The sequence below is a fragment of the Drosophila persimilis genome, unplaced genomic scaffold (assembly GCF_003286085.1).
Source record: "Drosophila persimilis strain 14011-0111.01,24,50 unplaced genomic scaffold, DperRS2 tig00000002-arrow-pilon, whole genome shotgun sequence".
Taxonomy (NCBI): Eukaryota; Metazoa; Arthropoda; class Insecta; order Diptera; family Drosophilidae; genus Drosophila; species Drosophila persimilis.
Genome location: NW_020825289.1, coordinates 1,909,464 through 1,928,532, shown reverse-complemented (window position 1 = coordinate 1,928,532; position 19,069 = coordinate 1,909,464). Strand labels below are relative to the sequence as shown.

At 42.1% G+C, this 19,069-nt stretch overlaps 1 protein-coding gene across 3 annotated transcripts in view; it reads right to left on the bottom strand.

Moving 5' to 3' along the window:
* LOC6603244 (protein Wnt-5) overlaps nt 1–19,069 on the bottom strand; it is an 89,127-nt gene that overhangs the window by 41,722 nt on the left and 28,336 nt on the right. For 2 of the 3 annotated variants that reach the window (XM_026985579.1, XM_026985580.1), the window contains exons 6-7: nt 7,939–8,335; nt 2,311–2,535 (exon numbers count right to left, since the gene is read on the bottom strand). In XM_026985579.1, coding sequence (XP_026841380.1) covers nt 2,311–2,535; nt 7,939–8,335 — 622 coding nt within the window. Of the gene's footprint in view, nt 1–2,310; nt 2,536–7,828; nt 7,879–7,938; nt 8,336–19,069 lie in introns of those variants that run through there. The other variant, XM_026985581.1, reaches the window with a different exon arrangement.

Below are 19,069 nucleotides of genomic sequence, written 5' to 3'. Positions count from 1 at the left end.
GTCTCATCCATCGTCGTTGTCGACATTCGTTTCAAGTACAGTGACTGAGATTCAAGAGTGGTCAGATGATGCTACGTGGCGTCATGTACCCACGAAACAGAACCCAGCAGATATTGTCTCAAAAGGTTGTGACGTCGACGAATCGTTCAGTCAATTTGGTTCGAAGAAACATTATTTCTGAAAGAGGAAGAAGAAAACTGGCCCAAGAACGCTCATTTCGAACACTCCGATGATCTTCAGCTGGAAAAGAGGAAGACTGCGGTCGGTCTGACCGCGGCTGTGCGAAGTTCGGAGCTGTTAGATGTCATCGAGGGATTCTCCTCACACCTCCAACTGCTTAGAGTGTTCGTGTATGTGTTCCGCTTCATAAGAAAATATAAAGACCCAAGCCTAAATTTCGAAAAAACTATCTCACCGACCGAATACAATGAAGCATTTTATAAAATTGTCGAAATCGTCCAGCATCACGAGTATCACGGAGAAATCGAAAAAGTTAGGAAAGGATCTACAATTGGTCCTAGTCTTCAGCGGTTGAACCCATTCATCCATGAAGACACAGGGACTTGGTGCAACTTTTCGTTGTTGCGAGTGGGGGGGCGACTAGCCAAAGTTCCTATATCATACGATGCCAAGTTTCCTCTGCTTTTGACTAAGCGCTCGCAATTCGTGCGAAGCTATATTCGTCATCTGCACCATTCGAATTTTCATGTCGGCCCACGAGCACAAACTGCCAAGAGCGTACTCCTACGGGCAGTAGGCAGCGCGCTCCTAACCGTCGAAGAGCTCGCCACAGTCCTCGTCGGCATCGAGGCCATAATGAACTCGAGGCCGCTGGGAGCCATCAGCCAAGATCCAAGCGACGGCGAGGCCCTAACACCTGCTGACAGGCGGGTCGCTCATCGCCGGCGGGCCATACACAAGTTGGCGCCGCTCCCAATGTGTTGAAGCCGATGCAGGCGTTCAACGGGGCCGGTGTTGCGTGACCTTCATTCTATGCGGCGATTATTCTTTATTTGGTCGTAATTATGAAGTCTAGTGTAATTTAGGCTAGGGCAAAGCGGGAGCGCAATAAACGCTCGCTCTCTCGCTCTTGGCGAATTCGCCCCGCTTTGCCACCGTAGGTTAGCTAGAGTAAGAGATTTGAATTGTGAAGAAAATGTAGTTGTTTGCTAACATTGAAGGAGATCGAGCGTATCCATTTTCGCCCCGCCGAATAAATAACTAAATTACAGCCACCCAAAGTTTTCGGTTAATTTCAGTTAGAAAAACTCTTCTAATTTTTCAGACGTCAATAGAAACATATGCAAATTTCGTAACAAAAGCTTTCTATTTACCCGCCTAAAAATATTTGTGAAGAAGCATCGTAATTTCAAGCGTCACTCTGAGTATTCCAGAGTAGTAAACTTATGACGTCCAGCGCCAGGAAGACCAAGCGCCGGCGCCACAAATACCACAATAATAACACTAGAAACACCAAGACAAGCCATGAAGACTATAAAATAAGTATTAGTAGGATAAGTAGAACATAAGCGACAAATACATGAAGACCTGCCACATAAGAAATAAAAAGAAATAAAAAAACAATAAATGATACATAAAACCAACCACAGCTGATCACCACCAATGGGCCCGTAGCACAGCCACCCACGGTCACACCCACAGCTCACCGCCCCAAGTGTGACCATAACCCAAGCTCCAACGGGCACACTATCAGCCGATCCGTATAAACGCGTTAGGGACACCTCAGCACAATTCGCTAGGGACATACCGTACGATCAGCTGCTTTTCGGAAATAAAAGGGGCTCCGCCAGAGCGATCATCATCAGTTCGGCTCCGGCCAGTGGAGAGGTAAGCATCAGTAGCAGCCACCAGCAGCCCCAACGATCCTCCTATTCTCCTCGGAGCGCATTTACCCTCCGCAACATTATTTCTCCTCGGAGCGCATTAGACCTCCACACCCTCAACCGACACCGACCAGAAGACTACCAGGACCCGAAGGACGACCCCGAAGGAAGAGCCAGAAGAAAAAAACCCGCGCACCTACCAAACTTTGTACCCTTTTGAAGAACAATAAAAATAACTCTATCTCTTTTATTACCGCTTAATCCCCGCCTTATTCTTGAACCACGAGACTCTCTTTCAGCTACCACACCCAGAGATCAAACAAATTTCTGTGGAACCCGGCGCGACGAGCAAATCCCCCGGCCGAAGCGCCGTCACAACCTTAATCAACAGTGGATTTGAACAACAAATTTGGAAAACTTATTTCCACTACGTAATAGAAAAAATAATTTTATTTCAAAAACATACCCGACGACCTGCTTCATTGTTATGTAAATTCATTAGGCTTCTAGCCTTGGTAGTTGTTGTGGTTGAAGTATCCACTCCATCCACATAATTTACTCTGTCATTGTTGCTAGCAATAGGCGCGTCTTCAACTACAGCCCGTTGATTCTTCCGCTTCCGTTTCCGTCGTTTGCTTTTACCGTCTGCTTGAAAAATTTTCGAGTTTAAAATCTCTCGATTAATTTTTTCCTGTGGAAAGTATACAAAATAGAGGCTATAAAACTTGTGAACATGTATGAAGAACCTAAAGATGGCATAACTTAAGATTTTACAGTTTCTTTTGAAGGTTAAGAATCCGTTACTACAGTTTCTACATATACATATGTTTATACATATATTCTTATAATTTAATTTATTTATTTTCGTTTTCAAATACATACATATGTACATATAAAGAGTCAAATTTCCCATTCCTTCAATCAACGATATGCATACGCTTAAATTATAACATAGTACACGCGGAGATGAAGATAAGGACGAAGCACAGAATGCCAGATTCAAACAGTTTGGTACTGATGTTGAAGGAGTATCGCTTGTCAAATGTACTAATTTACACTTTTTTAAATATTTTTCTAACCGTATAAACTATTTATATTCTTGATCAGCATAAATAGCCGAGTCCATCTGTCTCATCGACTTGATGAGCCCTTAGATGTCAGAGACAATTACAAATTTGACAATGACAGATTTGTGTGGAGACTTCTGTGATATCACACTTACGGAGCTTGACGACCCGTATGCTACTAAACAACTGTATAGTACGTCCGATATAGGAGTATTGTTCTTGTGTGTGGAGCCCGCAGTATAAAGAGCAGCAGGTTGTTATTGAATCCGTGCAAAAGCAATTTTTAATTTTTGTCCTTCGTAACTCGGGTAGAATCTTGCCACCCTACCGGTCTAGACTAAATCTAATTGACCTGCCGTCGTTGCACCATCGCAGAATATGCAATGGCGTAATGTTCGCGCACAAGCTCCTTCTCGGGATTGTTAACTCCCAAACTCTCTTGGGTCAGATTGACGCTGCCGTTCCATTTAGACCTACCCGTACTTTTAGGCCAATCCGCTTACCCATAAGTAGGTCTAATTATGCCCTACATGAACCTTTTAGGGTTATATGCCATAACTACAATTCCCTCTGTTATAACTCATCCCCTGAACTATCCCTTAAGCTAATAGCATGTAATATTTATAATCACCTAAATTGAACAAATCTTCAACTTCTCTTCTTTCCTCCTTTTGTAATTAAGTACCATTATTAGCAGATAATTGTTAAGTAAATAAATAAACTAATGTATCTCCAATTTATGCCCCGAGTCCTAAACGCCAAAAATCTGTCGCAGTCGCAATTTTAAGTATAAAAGTAAACTGAAAGCGCAGAATCTAAATAATTTGATTATGTAGATCACACAATTTTAATTAGATCAGGACATTATTATATTAAAGTATATTCTCCCATTCCCACTGTTGCCGAATTCATGGCATATTCAATTAATAGTTTACCATTCTCGCAGCACAGTGGGACATCAACCGAAAAGAGGTGCAAAAGTTTTATGAGCGTTATGGATAAAATCAATACACGAATCTTTTTATTTATTAAAATTAGGATTTTATTTTATATTTTGATTGATACAAAGTACGTTGTCTGCTGTCCCTGTTAGAGCAACTTATGGTCTTGGTCTTGGTCAAAGAAGCTGCACTATCGTGGGCAACACGGAAGGTCCTCCCCCTCAGTGCCGAGTAGTCCCCTCGTTCCACAACCGGCCGAAGGCCTGCGAAATATCCAAATAAGCAACCGTCTTGGAAACCGTCTAGTATATGTTCTACCCTGTGCTGTTTTTCGGTTGTGCCTTGCTGAAGCTGCTGAGTTGTCGATAATGTAGCAATGATAGGCAGATGGTCCGAGCTAAGGTCATGCTCTTCACGGATGGTAAGTTGATTGCTAGGAATAGATCGATATATGAAGATGTCTAGCCAAGAGGGCATGGACCTCTGAAACGGTGGGTAGTGGGTGGGTCTTCCTGTCGCAAGTAGTTGAGTCGACCCATTAGTTGGGGCGTCATGCGCCCTCTGCGGTCTACTCTGTGATTACCCCAAAGCCTGTGCTTCGCATTAAAGTCTCCTCCAATTATAAATTTGTTACCCAGTTGGGTTTATTTTATTGTAAATAGCGAAATTGACCATAAAACGTTCTTTACAGATAAAAACGAGGGGGAACGTTGTGAGTTGCTGCGGACACCGCAACTCTACAGTTATACCCGATACTAAGTCAGTATGGCTCTCCTCCGGCAGACGGCGCTAATATTAAACGACACGACAAAGAGTGCGTGCGAGAGAGACAGAAAATCAGTCTGAGCGTGATGTGACGCGCTGCGTAGCCACTGCAAATTGATTTGTTTCCTTTGGCTATAAAAATGATCTGATCTGATTCAGATTCAGCAATCTGATAGATATGGTCGTTATCTATGATTCTGCGTTTTTAGTTTTCTCAAATCTGCAATATTGTGGATGCAACAGATTTTCGTCCTTTGTGTGGGCGGAATGGGGTGGGGCGAAATTTTGAGATAAAGGTTTTATAGTGAGATCTAACAGAAGTGCGGATACCAAATTTGGTTACTCTAGCTTTAATAGTCTCTGAGATTTGTGAATATCCCCAGATTTGCATCCTTTGCGGGGGCGGAAGGGGGTGTGGCGAAATTTTGAAACAAACTCGTCTCGGTCCGATATATATTAGGAGTGTGGATACCAAATTTGGTTACTCTAGCTTTTATAGTCTCTGAGATCTAGGCGCTAATGTTTTACTCTAAGCAAAGCCGCCTATGCTACCTGTGTGTTAGAGAGAGACAGGGCGAGAAAAAATGAAATTGTTTTCTTGATGCTGGCTATAATAATAATACGATCCAATTCAGATTCCGCAGTCTAAAAGATATGGTTCTCTACGATTCTGCATTTTTTGTTTTCTCGTATCTTTAAAATTGTGGATGCCACAGATTTTCGCCCTTTGTGGGGGCGGAAGTGGGCGGGGCAAAGTTTTGAAATATTTTTGTAGCAGTGACATATCACAGAAGTCTGGATCCAAAACATCGTTGCTCTAGCTCTTATAGTCTTTGAGCATTAGGCGCTGAAGGGGACGGACAGACGGACAGACGGACGGACGGACAGACGGACAGACAGACATGGCTCAATCGACTCGGCTATTGATGCTGATCAAGAATATATATACTTTATGGGGTCGGAAACGATTCCTTCTGAACGTTACACACATCCACTTTTACCACAAATCTAATATACCCCAATACTCATTTTGAGTATCGGGTATAAAAATTAAAAAATTGTACATAGGAAAATAAGCACCGGAACAAGGTTCAACTTTTACAAATTATTTTGAAGCTAATAAATGTCGTAAAAGTTTTTACTGCAGACCTGCAGATCCCATTGATGTTACAAAAGTTGACTTTTTTATTTTGTACCAGAATCATTTTGTTTTTTAATTTCTTGCTATTCTTGGTATCGAATTTATTGAAAAATGTGTCCCTAATTGAGAAAAAATGTTTTGCTTGTTTTCTTTACTGAAATTAAATTTCGCCTTGAAAGTAACAAGCCAGCTGAAAAACGAGGGGGAACGTTGTGAGCTGCTGCGGACACCGCAACTCTCCTGTTATACCCGATACTAAGTCAGTATGGCTCTCCTCCGGCAGACGCCGCTAATATTAAACGACACGACAAAGAGTGCGTGCGAGAGACAGAAAATCAGTCTAAGCGTGACGTCGAGTGCTGCGTAGCCACTGAAAATTGTTTTTTTTTCATTTCGGCTATAAAAATTATCCGATCTGATCCAAATTCAGCAACTGGATAGATATGGTCATTCTCTATGATTCTGCGTTTTTAGTTATCTCGAATCTGCAATATTATGGATGCAACAGATTCTCATCCTTTGTGTGGGCGGAAGGGGGTAGGGCGAAATTCTGAGATATACGTTTTATAGTGAGATCTAACAGAAGTGCGGATACCAAAGATGGATACTCTAGCCTTAATTGTCTCTGAGATTTGTGGTTGCCCCAGATTTTCGTCCTTTGCGGGGGCGGAAGGGGGTGCGGCGAAATTTTGACACAAAACGGTCAAGGTCCGATATCACAGGAGTGTGGACACCAAATTTGGTTGCTCTAGCTCTTATGGGTTCTGGGATCCTTGAACTCATATTTTGCAATTGGCAAAACCGACCATGAAACCTGTGTGTTAGAGTGAGACAGAGCGAGAAAGAATGAAATTGTTTTCGTGATTCTGGCTATAATAATTATACGATCTGGTTCAGATTTCGCACTCTAGAAGATATAGTCATCTTCTACGATTCTGCGTTTTTAGTTTTCTCGTATCTTCGAAATTGTAATGCCACATATTTTCGCCCTTTGTGGGGGCGGAAGTGGGCGGGGCAAAGTTTTGAAATATTCTTGTAGCAGTGACATATCACAGAAGTCTGGATCCAAAACATCGTTGCTCTAGCTCTTATAGTCTTTGAGCACTAGGCGCTGAAGGGGACGGACAGACGGACGGACGGACAGACAGACATGGCTCAATCGACTCGGCTATTGATGCTGATCAAGAATATCAATTCATATAACTTAATTATCTTACATCTGGTTTTATTGGACCCAAACACTTTTTCCATTCATAACATTTTTTTCAAAAACTTGGTTGCAAAATTTACAGCTTTGTTCTCATCACAAACTGTATCAATCGATTTGAATGCTACCAATTCGCCTCGACAATTCGCCTAACTAACGTTAAACCTCAGTGGCGATGATTAAGTTGAACGTGGAATGACGGCAAGTGATCCTCCACGGAAACTTGCTATCACGATTGCAGCTTTTGACCGTAGCTGCAGTTTGGCTTTTTAACCGCTTGGCTGCAAGCCAATTCATTCTTTAATTTTGCAAGTTTTTAATCTCCGAATTCAATCATTCTTCAATCCCACTTCCTGGGGGAACTAGAATGGCTGAATTACGCATAAAGTTTATCTGGCAATAGCAAGCAATCGGCTTCCGCTAAGCCACCAAGATTAAATACGAATTATAAAGTTTAACCCAAAATCTCTTTTCATTTTTGAAACACATAGGTGCCAAAAAAGCTTGGCATCTCAAACACCCCCTTCCACCCCAGCAAAGGACGAAAATCTGGGGGTATCCACAAATCTCAGAGACTATTAACGCTAGAGTAACCAAATTTGGTATCCGAACTTCTGTTAGATCTCACTATAAAACGTACATATGTATATCTCAAAATTTCGCGTGTGCGTAAAATTTGATTATACAGATTCTTATCTGCTGTTGTCCAGTTTAAAGAATAGCTAAAACCAAGAAAGCTAAATTAGTCCAAAATATTCCCATCTTTGTAAGTTTTAAAATTTAAAAGTCTAACCAGTTAGCTGGCTTTTAAAGAATCGAAAATATTTACTCACAGGAATCTCGCCTTTCTTGCTAAAACTTTTGTGCGATTACCGACCTCTTACCCATAAACATGTTTACAGACATATTTAATCTATTGACAAGGTCGTAAATATAACTTTATTTGTTTACAAATTGCAGGAGGTATTCTTACCTGCAATACCAGCATTTCCCTTCCCTCCAATTTTGAATTGAGTATTTCTTTGGTAATACGTTGCTGAAGCTCGAATAGATCATCTGGTAAGCCTGGTCCACTATTCTCCTTTCTTTGAAGTTTTAATGGAGTTGCTGTTACCACAAGGTCTTTACGTAAATAATTATTGTTAGCACTCGACTTTTTTCTGAGTTCTTTTGACGAATTATCGATAGTGTCATTTTTTGCGTTAATCAAGAACGTTGCGTTTGTTGTTTCCAATTCGGATGTCCCAAATGTTTTTATATCGTCAGCCTGCATTAAAGTCTTCAAGGTAATTTCGCGAGTCCTTTTACGAACGCCGCGAGTTTCACGGTGAGCCTCTTTCTCACGCACATCGATGAAATCGGTAGCAAATCTGTTGATGAAATATTTAAAAAATGATTGAACAAATATTAGGCTAGTAAGATTTTTCACTAGCTTTTCTAAAATTTAATGAATAAACTTTATAATTATTAAAAATTTTTAAGTTAATTTGCATTATCTGGTATTTTTTTGCATTTGTTTTTTTAGAGGTAGTGCTTCTTTTTTCACATTAAGTTTTGTATCCTACGCCTGCTTATATCGAACTTAGCAATTCTGAAAAGCTGATAAATGCAGGTATATATCCTACCCGAATACTTTGCAGCTTAAGCTGCAAGCTTGCAAACTTATGTCTGGAAAATATTAAGCTTTCAAATTCAATGAGGTGTTGCATAGTGTTATAAAAGATTGTTGTCTTCATAGTCTTGCATGCTTTGAATGCAGAAACTATAGTCGCAAATATTAAAGAATAAGTACGTGACGCTATTAAGCGTTTTTAATAACTGTTGCGAGTTTTGAATTTAATAAAAGCGGAGAGTTTGTATATAATTCACAATTTATTTGCATATGTAAGCCAACTTACATATGCATATTGATGTACATATATATTTATGTACATATTGATGCGAGGATGTTAATCTAATAGCTGCGACGATTAGCTTAAGACTGAGAATGCAAGGGCTGACGGGCCAAATTGCCGTGCCCTATGCAGCAAGCTTAGACGCGAGCGAGAGCGTAGGATACACCGAGAGCGTTAGAGATGCTCGGTATAGAAATATATAACAATATTATATGCGGTAACAAAATAATCTTTACAGTTGGCATTGCAAATGACAACCAACAACAAAATGCATTTCCTTTGGGCCGCACCACTAGCAATAATTTACAATATTTACGCTGCTTGACCCGACAAAGTAATTCAAATGAATCCTGATTCTGCAAAGTGTTTTGGACTAGATTTGGAATGAATGTACGATATAAAGGTATTAAGGTATACCAGATACGTAGACTGCTATTTGGCTCGCTTTAAAACTTTTTTTTCAACTTTTCTACCCTGCTCCTTCTAGTAACATGCATTCAATTCTCGATTCACCTAACGACTATCCAGCCGCGCACTCATATCCTATACCTTTAAACAGTTCTAGTTATATCCATCCCCCCTTTATTGATTATGATGGCCGTTTAACTAATTTAAAATCGTGTAAATTTTATTTCTCCACTGGTCCTGATTTGGTTTCCAGTGCCGTGCTTAAACTTTGCACGGATTCTCTTGGCGTGCCTCTCTTAAAACTATTCAACCTCTCTCTCGAGCTTGGTTATTTTCCCACCGTCTTTAAAAAATCTTACATAATTCCTATTCATAAAAAGGGTTATAAATCAGACGTCTCAAACTACCGTTGTATCTCCAATTTACCTGCCATTCCTAAACTCTTCGAAAAAAGTATAACTTCTCAGCTCCACTTTTGTAGTTCCATGTTATCAGAATCACAGCCCGGATTTGTAAAACGTCGCTCAATTTCGTCTAACCTCCTTAAATTTTCCTCCTATGTAACTGCCGGATTTGCAAAGCAATGTCAAACTGACGTAGTCAATACTGATTTTAGTAAAGCTTTCGATTCAGTTAACCACAATCTCCTCATCCAAAAACTATCTCTATTAGGATTTCCGACTAAACTTCTTCTTTGGACTAATGCGTACCTTTGCGATCGACCTATTTTCTCTTTCTAAACCAGTTTTTATCTCTTGGGTGTGCCACAAGGTAGCCATCTCGGGCCCTTAACCTCTTTTTCTATGATCTTCCCCAAGCTTTAACTAATTCACGAGTCCTTATGAGTGCTGATGATGTCAAGCTTTGTTTTTCCTATAGCGATCCTGTGCCCCCGTATTTCTTCAATCGGATCTCTTCCTCTTAACATTTCCAAATGACCTTCCAACAAGCCTTACCTTTTTGACTTCACAATTAACAACATTTCCTTGGAACGCCTGTACAAAGTTAATGACTTAGGCATTATCTTCGTACCTAACTTATGTTTAAATTCTCATATATCCGCTATTTCAAATAAAGCCAAAGGATTCCTTGGCTTTATCAAAAGATGGTCGAAATAATTTTCTGACCCCTATACCACTAAAGTACTTTACGTACGGCCTATCTTGGAATATGGCTCCTGTATCTGGTCTCCCCATTACCAAAAATATCAAGATATACTCGAGTCCGTTCAAAAACAATTCCTTATCTATGCCCTGCGCGGACTTACTTGGGAGTCAGCTGCGTCTCATTAACTTGCACTCTCTTGAAAGCCGTAGGACTTGTCATGGAATTCTATTTCTCCACAAACTTCTCCTAGGCGACGTTGAATCCTCGGCCCTCATTAGCCTTATCAATATTGCTGTCCCATCCCACCCGACTAGGTATTACTATCCTCTGCGTCTTCCTGTCCTTCGATCTACTCTGACCATGAATCTTTCCGTAGCCTTTGCCGCGACTACAATAAATTTGTCCATCTTTTTACCTTTGATACTTGTGCTTTCGAAGTAAAATCTTCGTTAATAAATAATTTAAGTTAACTTTCTTTTGCCTTGTATTTTTTTTTTTATTTTATTGGACGTTGACATGCAATGACTGCATCTAACAAGAGGCGATGCAATTACTGCACCGTCAAGTGGCCCGTGTGACACCAGCAGAAGGCTGTTACGCGCGGATCCCAGGCAAAACGCAGCCCTCCTCCCGCCCAACCGACCGAGGGGCGCTGCCGCATGACGCGCGGTGCGTAGCCGAACCAAACGCGAGCATGCAAGAAAGATAGATATTAGACTAACCTTCGAGGAAAATTAGCACTAAACTTATTAAGAAATTAAGCATGCAATAAAATACAAAATACAAATACCGCTACAATTACTAATTACTAGAGAGGTGTGTAAGGATTAGTAATTTAATAAGAGGAAGAGAATTAGTGGAGGATATAATATGGTAGAGGGAATTATAGTCCGAGCATAAGACCCTAAACGGTTCATGCAAGGAATAATTCGATCTACAAAGTGGAAGGAACAACGGTATAAAGTTTCTAGTCAGTCTAATAGGAATCGTGAAGTTTATGCGGCTCAACAGATCAGGGCTGTCTATGTCACCCCTGATCAAGTTGTGCATAAATATCACACCAAGCATTTTTCTACGGTTAACTAAGGATGGGAGGTTTACTAATAATAGTCTACTAGAGTAAGATGGGAGTCTTACACCTGCATCCCAGTTAAGGCCCCGCAGAGCAAAGAGTAAAAAGTTTTTCTGTACTGATTCTATACGGTCCTGGTGTACTTTGTACTGAGGGCACCATACACAGGAGCCGTATTCTAAGATCGGACGAACAAGCGAGGTATAGAGAGTCTTTGTTATATAGGGGTCGTCAAATTCCTTTGACCACCTCTTTATAAACCCAAGCACGCCCATGGCCTTATTTACCATGGTAGAAATGTGTTCGGAAAACTTTAACTTGGGATCTAACATAACACCCAGATCATCCACCAGGGTAATTCTCTCAAGAGAACCCCCAAATAGGGTGTAGGGAGCCAACAAAGGGTTAGAACGATGAAATGTCATAACTTTGCATTTCGAGGCATTAAGGTGTAACAAGTTTGCACAACACCATGACTGAAAGCTATTGAGATCGGATTGCAAGCGAGAATGAAATGAAATGTCCTTGTACTGGACACAGAGTTTAACATCATCCGCATACATAAGTACTCGAGAGTATGTTATTACTGAAGGCAAGTCATTAATAAAGAGTGTGAAGAGTAAGGGGCCTAGATGGCTGCCCTGTGGTACTCCCGAAGAAACCTTTACTGGTAAAGAGAGGGAGTTTTTGAAGAGGACTCTTTGAGACCTAGAACAAAGATAGCTAGAAATCCATCTCAGGAGGTTGGGCGGAAACCCTAAAAGGTCAAGTTTATGTGCTAAAAGGGAATGGTTTACAGAGTCGAATGCTTTACTAAAGTCGGTGTAAATAACATCCGTCTGTAAGTTACCTTGAAAGCCTTTAATAATGAAAGAGGTAAACTCTAACAAGTTCGTGGTGGTTGATCGCCGCCTTATAAATCCATGCTGAGTTGGAGATATAAGTGACTTGCAGAGATGTTGCAAGTGCGGAGTTAAAACCTTCTCAAACAATTTGGGAATAGCGGATAACTTTGCTATACCTCTATAATTTTTTACATCAGACTTACTACCTTTTTTATGGAGAGGAATTATAAACGATTCCTTCCAGATTGGGGGGAAGCAAGATGAATCAATGGACATGGTGAATAGTTTAAGCAATGGTCCACACAGAGCCTCGGCGCAGTACCTGAGTACACAACCTGGAACCCCGTCTGGACCCGGTGAAAACACCGGCTTAACTAGTCGAAGATCTTGAAGTAGGGAATACTCATTTAACAAGGGACTGAAAATGCCGTTCGACCTCGGTAATCCGTATGGGTACGGTTGACCAGAGTAGCGTTCCTCAGAATAGGTAGTTTGGAAAAACTGGGCAAAAAGATCGGCAATTGCCTGATCATTATTTGCCGACGTATTACAAAATGATAGCGAGGATGGGTGTGCGGACGTTCTACGCTTACTGTTTACGAAGCAGTAAAACTGTTTAGGGTCCTGAGAAAAACGTATCCTGCAACGAGATAGGTAGTTCTTATAGCATTGAGCATTAAGAACTGAAAAGTTTGACCGAGCTATTACATAACGAGAGTGAGAAGTAGGAGAACCCACTTCTTGAAATTTTTTATAAAGTCTTGATTTTAAGTTTTTTAGACTGGATAACTCTTTGGTAAACCAAGGGGGTTTTCCAGATCTAATCGGACAAGAAAGCGGGACACAAGAATCAAAAAATGTGCCAAGAGCATTGTAAAAAATGTTTGTGGCTTTTGTGACATCAGTGCACAAGTACAAAGCGGACCAATCAAAATCCCTAATTAGGTTATTAAGCTTCGCAAACTCGGCTTTACGAAAGCAGCGGACACGTTCAGGTAGTCTACTCGACCGATCCAATACAGTTGGTCCTATGTCTAGCGACACCTCGAAAGTAGGGTGGTAGGCGTCTTCAGGTATAGTGAGCGGAAGGGCTCGGGTTAACAACACTATGGTCGGATCCGATACAAAGCATAGATCAAGCAATCGACCCAAGGAATTTTTCACATGATTGACTTGAGACAAGGACAGGTCAAGCAAGCCGTCAACAAAGTCATGTCGTGACATGGGCACTAGGATACTAGACTCGTTTACCGAAGACCAAACAGTTCCTGGCAAGTTGAAGTCACCAAGAACTATCATACGATCTTTATCAGATAGCGAGGAAGCAACAGCGGTTAAAGCGGACAAGTGCTGCTCATAAATTGAAATAAATAATAAATTGTGTTACCGAATTTTCCAGTAGCAGATCATTTTTATGATTTGTACGTTCCTATTTTTACACAGTTTAACTGTCTATAGTTGAACTCTAGACATTAAACATTAAAAAACACGCATACCGTCGTCGATACAAATTTGTTTCGGACTCAAATTTGTATATCCATGATTCTTCGCTTATGTTGATTCGTCGTATTCTTTGATCATTTTCTTAAACCAATCGACACGAGACTCTTTTTGTTCGATTTTTGAATTGTTTGGGATCCAACGCAAACACAACCTTACGGTATGTGACCAATTATTTCTCTCAAAGCTTCACTACATGATTATTGGGTCTTAATAAGCCTTAAGGTGGCATAGGCCAGACTCTTAAATTGCAGACTGCGGCGTTAAAGAATTTGCGCGAAGCCTTAGGCAGCAGGAAATCCATCTCTGGAGGGCGGAAACCCTAAAACAGGGAATGGTTTACAGAGTCGAATCCTTTTCTACTACTACTTTTCGCTACTCTTTTTATGGAGAGGAATTATAAACGATTCCTTCTAGATTTCGGGAAACCCTTAAAGCAAGGGTCCACACATAGCTTCGGCGCAGTAACTGAGTGCACAGCCTGGAACCCCGTCTGGACCCAGTGAATATACCGACTTAACTAGTTGGAGATCATGAAGAAGACAGCGCTTATTTAACAAGGGACTGAAAATGCCGTTCGACCTCGGTAAACCATATGGGTACCCCTATACTCTTTTTGAGTATCGGGTATAATTCATTTTTGCAATTCTCTGGTAGGCATATGTGTACTGCTGATGAATATTTAATGAACAAAATACAATTTCTGCACGGAAATGAACATGAGACATCAACATGAATAAACGGAGTGCGGGAATATATTATATATATTCTGTGCACGTGTGCCGCCACTCCTAGTTTGGCTAGGATTTATGTTAGCTTCTTTTTTGACAAAATGATTAGAAATATCTATATCAATTATTAATTAATTAAAGAAAAAAATTATCTGGTTTTCACAAAAATAGGAATATTATTGGTGAGAAATGAGCCTCGTAGTTTTGTAGTTCAATGTTCATGTATATTACAACTGCCCTATTCATACGCTCATGAGTGTATTACACCGCTTAGGTAACTATTTTTACGCGCATAGCTGTGTTGTTATTGCTCGTGTCCAAAACATAGCTGTAATGTTCTCACACGTATAGCTAAAGCCCGCAGCTGCACACGCATACAACGATGTGTACCGTTTTGCATTGGACCGTCGAAGACCGTGGAAGTTAGTCGAAATCTTTAGATGAAACTAACCGCACGCATAGTTCATACCGCCGCATCATATTAAAAGATTATACGCCGGATTTCCGCGTTTGAGTTTATTTTATATACATATTGAGTGATATCGTTGACCGCTGTTCGCCATGAAGGCTCTAGTGCATCGTCTAATTCAGCAACGTGGTGCCTGCAAATCCCAACTAACTCGCGTGGCTACGGAGGCTCAAGAGTTTGTACAGTCATGTACTTCTGTGCAAACTTTAGAGCACAAGTTGGACCGACTGGTGGCAACTTTCAACCGCTTTATGGAGCTCTCTGAAGAGCTGGTCCAATATGATGATGAAGATGAATACGTGGATCCAGATTTGGATATCCCCGAATATGAGAAACGGTTCTTTAGTGCGCATAGTATTTTCACTGAAGCCATACCATAATGAGCACGACAACTCAAATCTACTGCTATCGAACACTGTGGAACGCTTATTTGAGGGACAAACTCAACTTCTGGAGAGGATTCGGGACTCATCGGGAACCACAGAGCTGCAGTTCGAGAAAATACGCATTCGAACGTTTTCGGGCAGATATGAGGATTGGTATCAGTTTAGTGACTTGTTCTTAGGCTCAATCGACATGAAGAGTAGTCTGTCCAAGTGCCAAAAGTTTCATTATTTGAAATCCTATCTGGATGGTGAAGCGTTGTCTCTGATAAAACATATTCCCATATCGGATGCCAATTATCGCTATAACAAAAAGTCACTGATTGCTCGTTCGTTCATTCAAAACTTTCTTTGGTTGTCAACCGCAAAGGGTTCAATCATTGCCGAGTTGCGTAAAATAGTCGACACCGCCGACGAAAGTATACGTGGCCTACATGCGCTGCGCTGCGACAGCCGCGATGTGTGGCTGATCCATATCTTGCTCTCAAAGCTAGACCCTGAATGCAAGGAAGCTTGGGCCACCTCCAGTGAATCGTGCAAGGAAAATGTGACTATAAATGACCTGTTCGGCTTTGTCTTCGCCCGTTGCGATGCACTTGAGTCTTGTCAAGTTCCAAAGCTACTCCAGAATACACACACGGTGCTGAATAAACGTCGTGCAATGTCTCATCATGTTGACGTGCCAAATACGCCTGCTCGTGATTGTGTATATTGTCACGAGCAACACAGTCTGTATGCGTGTACACAATTCAAGGCTCTGGATTTTGCGGACCGCCGCAAGTTCGCAAGGGATGGTAATTTGTGCTTCAATTGTCTAAGCCGATCTCATCAAGTCAAGGAGTGTAATTACAGAAACACGTGCTGTCTGTGTAAGTTGAGGCACCACACTCTTGTCCATCCAGAGGATATACGCTCTGTCCCGGTTTCCGCTGCTGTTAATACATCCGCTGACTCAACCTCCCGCTCGTCCAAGTTCGCTGCGGATGCTGATCCTGCCGTGGTCAGCCACTATACATTGGAGAGGGAATTCGGTGCCAATGGTAACGCTATATTGCCAACGATTTTGGCCACTATAGTAGACTCCTGGGGCAACGAAACAACCTGCAGGATATTGCTGGATACTGGTTCAACTATAACGGTGGTCGCCGAATCATTTATTCAACAAATCGGATTGCCGCGCACGCATGCTCATATACCAGTGGTTGGTCTAGGCGCAAACCCTGCCGGGGTTACTAGAGGTCGCTTACCATTCACGCTGCTCTCCCGCACAAGCTCAGCCTCAGTGGTGGTCACAGGTCTTTACTTTACACAGGTCTGAACACGTTAACCTCCTCGATTCCAGCCCAGCGGATCGAGTCGAACACTCCAATGTCGGAAGAGATTCGTGATCTACCCTTAGCGGACCCAACATTTGGTAAACCAGGCGAAATCGACGTGATTTTAGGAGCTGATGAGGTTTGGAACATTTACACTGGACAACGCAAAGAGTTTGGCTTAGAATATCCTATTCCACTTCATACTAATTTTGGTTGGGTCATTACAGGCAGCTACCATCTCAGTAGTGATGCATACAACCACGCACTAGCACATCACGCTCACGAGGATCTGGACTCTTTAGTTCAATCGATCATGGATAAGGAACAAGTTAAACCAAGCAACGTTACCACCGATGCTAGTGAGCACGCTGAGAAATACTGCGTTCATACGCACACCCGCAGAAACGATGGCGTGTACATCGTCCAACATCAGAGAAAGGATTGTGCTCCGCCGATGGGGCCCACATTGCCGCAAGCTCTAACTCTTGCTATTTCCAGTATATCGTGTTGGTCCGACTCAGAAATTGGACTGCATTGGCTCTCATCACCCCCACGGACCTGGAACACTTAGGTTGGCAATCGCACTGCAGGGATTCTGGAAGCTTGCCCACGTAGCTGCTGGCAACACATTCGCACTGAGGACAATGCCGTGCATCACGCGAACTTCTACCAAGGGATCTGGTAGAACATAACTGTGGTGGAATGGACCACTGTGGCTTTCCCAATCACATCGCACTTGGCCACCTGCTAACACAAAGTTCGCAATGTCGACTGAGGACGCTGAGCAGATGGAAGTAAAGGTCAAGCCCCAAGTTAATCTACACATTTCCAATGAAGGAAATGATCTTAACTGTATGATCAACAAAGCTTCCTCCTGGTCACATCTCTTGCCGACACTTAGCCATTGCTTTCGTTTTGTACATCGACCTCGTTGCAAGGACCGCCTGTCATCGTTTTTATCGTCATGGGAGCTTGAATATGCCCGCTCTAGGGTAATCAAACATGTCCAGATGGAGTTCTTCCAAGTGGAGTACAAACAGCTGAGCACTGGACAAGCCCTTTCTCAAAAATCCAAGTTGATTCACTACACTCCATTTGTTGACGACCAAGGAATTCTGCGCGTAGGAGCACGAATTGGAAATTCGATGGCAACCTATGATGTAAAACATCACATACTTCTTCCAAAGGAATCACCAGTCGCTGTTTTATTAGCTAGACACCAGCACGTCACATCGTTACACGCTGGAGTCGATTTTATGTTCCACACGTTGAGGCAATAGTATTTTTCTACATTCTGGATTGGATTACGCTGGACCAGTTACCATCAAGACATCAGCAGGTCGGACACCGAAGTTTGGCAAAGCTTGGTTTGCCATCTTTGTTTGTCTGTCCACCAAAGCAATTCATATCGAGCTCGTCAGTGATTTGACGACTCCTGCATTTATCGCCGCCTTCAAACGGTTTTGGTTTCGACATGGCCCCATATCCGATTTGTACTCAGACAATGGCACAACATTCCATGGAGCCAGAAAGGAACTAACGGAGATGCAACGGATAGCTGAATCTCAAAGTCAGGACGAGGAAATTGCTAATTTTCTGACGAGTCAGGAAATCAACTGGAACTTTATTCCGCCGTCTGCACCGCATTTTGGAGGTCTTTGGGAGACAGGCGTAAGATCTAACAAACTCCACCTTCGCCGAGTAATTGGTAGCAGTGCATTGACTTTCGAGGAATATTCAACAATTTTAACTCAGATTGAAGGTTTACTCAACTCTCGCCCACTGTGCGCGCCCAGCGATCACAGCTTGGATCCCCTTTCCCCCGCTCATTTTCTTGCAGGTCAACCTCACATGTCGGTGCCGGAGCCGTCCTTGTTAGACGTCAACATTAATAGACTGCAGCGTTGGAGACAACTGTAAGCCAAGGTTCAAGGATTCTGGAAACGTTGGAGTCTGGAACACCTTACTTCCTTGCAACCTCGCACGAAATGGCAGCAGGAGTCCAACAACATAACCGTGGACACTCTTGTGGTACTGAAGGAGCTGAATCAACTGCCTAGCAAGTAGCTGCTTGGGCGAATCACCGAAGTTCATCCTGGCCAAGACGAGAGGGTTCGAGTGAGTGGTCACCGTCAAAACAGCCCGAGGAGTTTACAAGAGACCTATTACCAAACTTGCTGTGCTTCCTTTGTTCTGAACAGTCGTTCAGGGGGGCCGGTATGGTGAGAAATGAGCCTCGTAGTTTTGTAGTTCAATGTTTATGTATATTACAACTGCCATATTCATACGCTCATGAGTGTATTACACCGCTTAGGTAACTATTTTCACGCGCATAGCTGTGTTGTTATTGCTCGTGTCCAAAACATAGCTGTAATGTT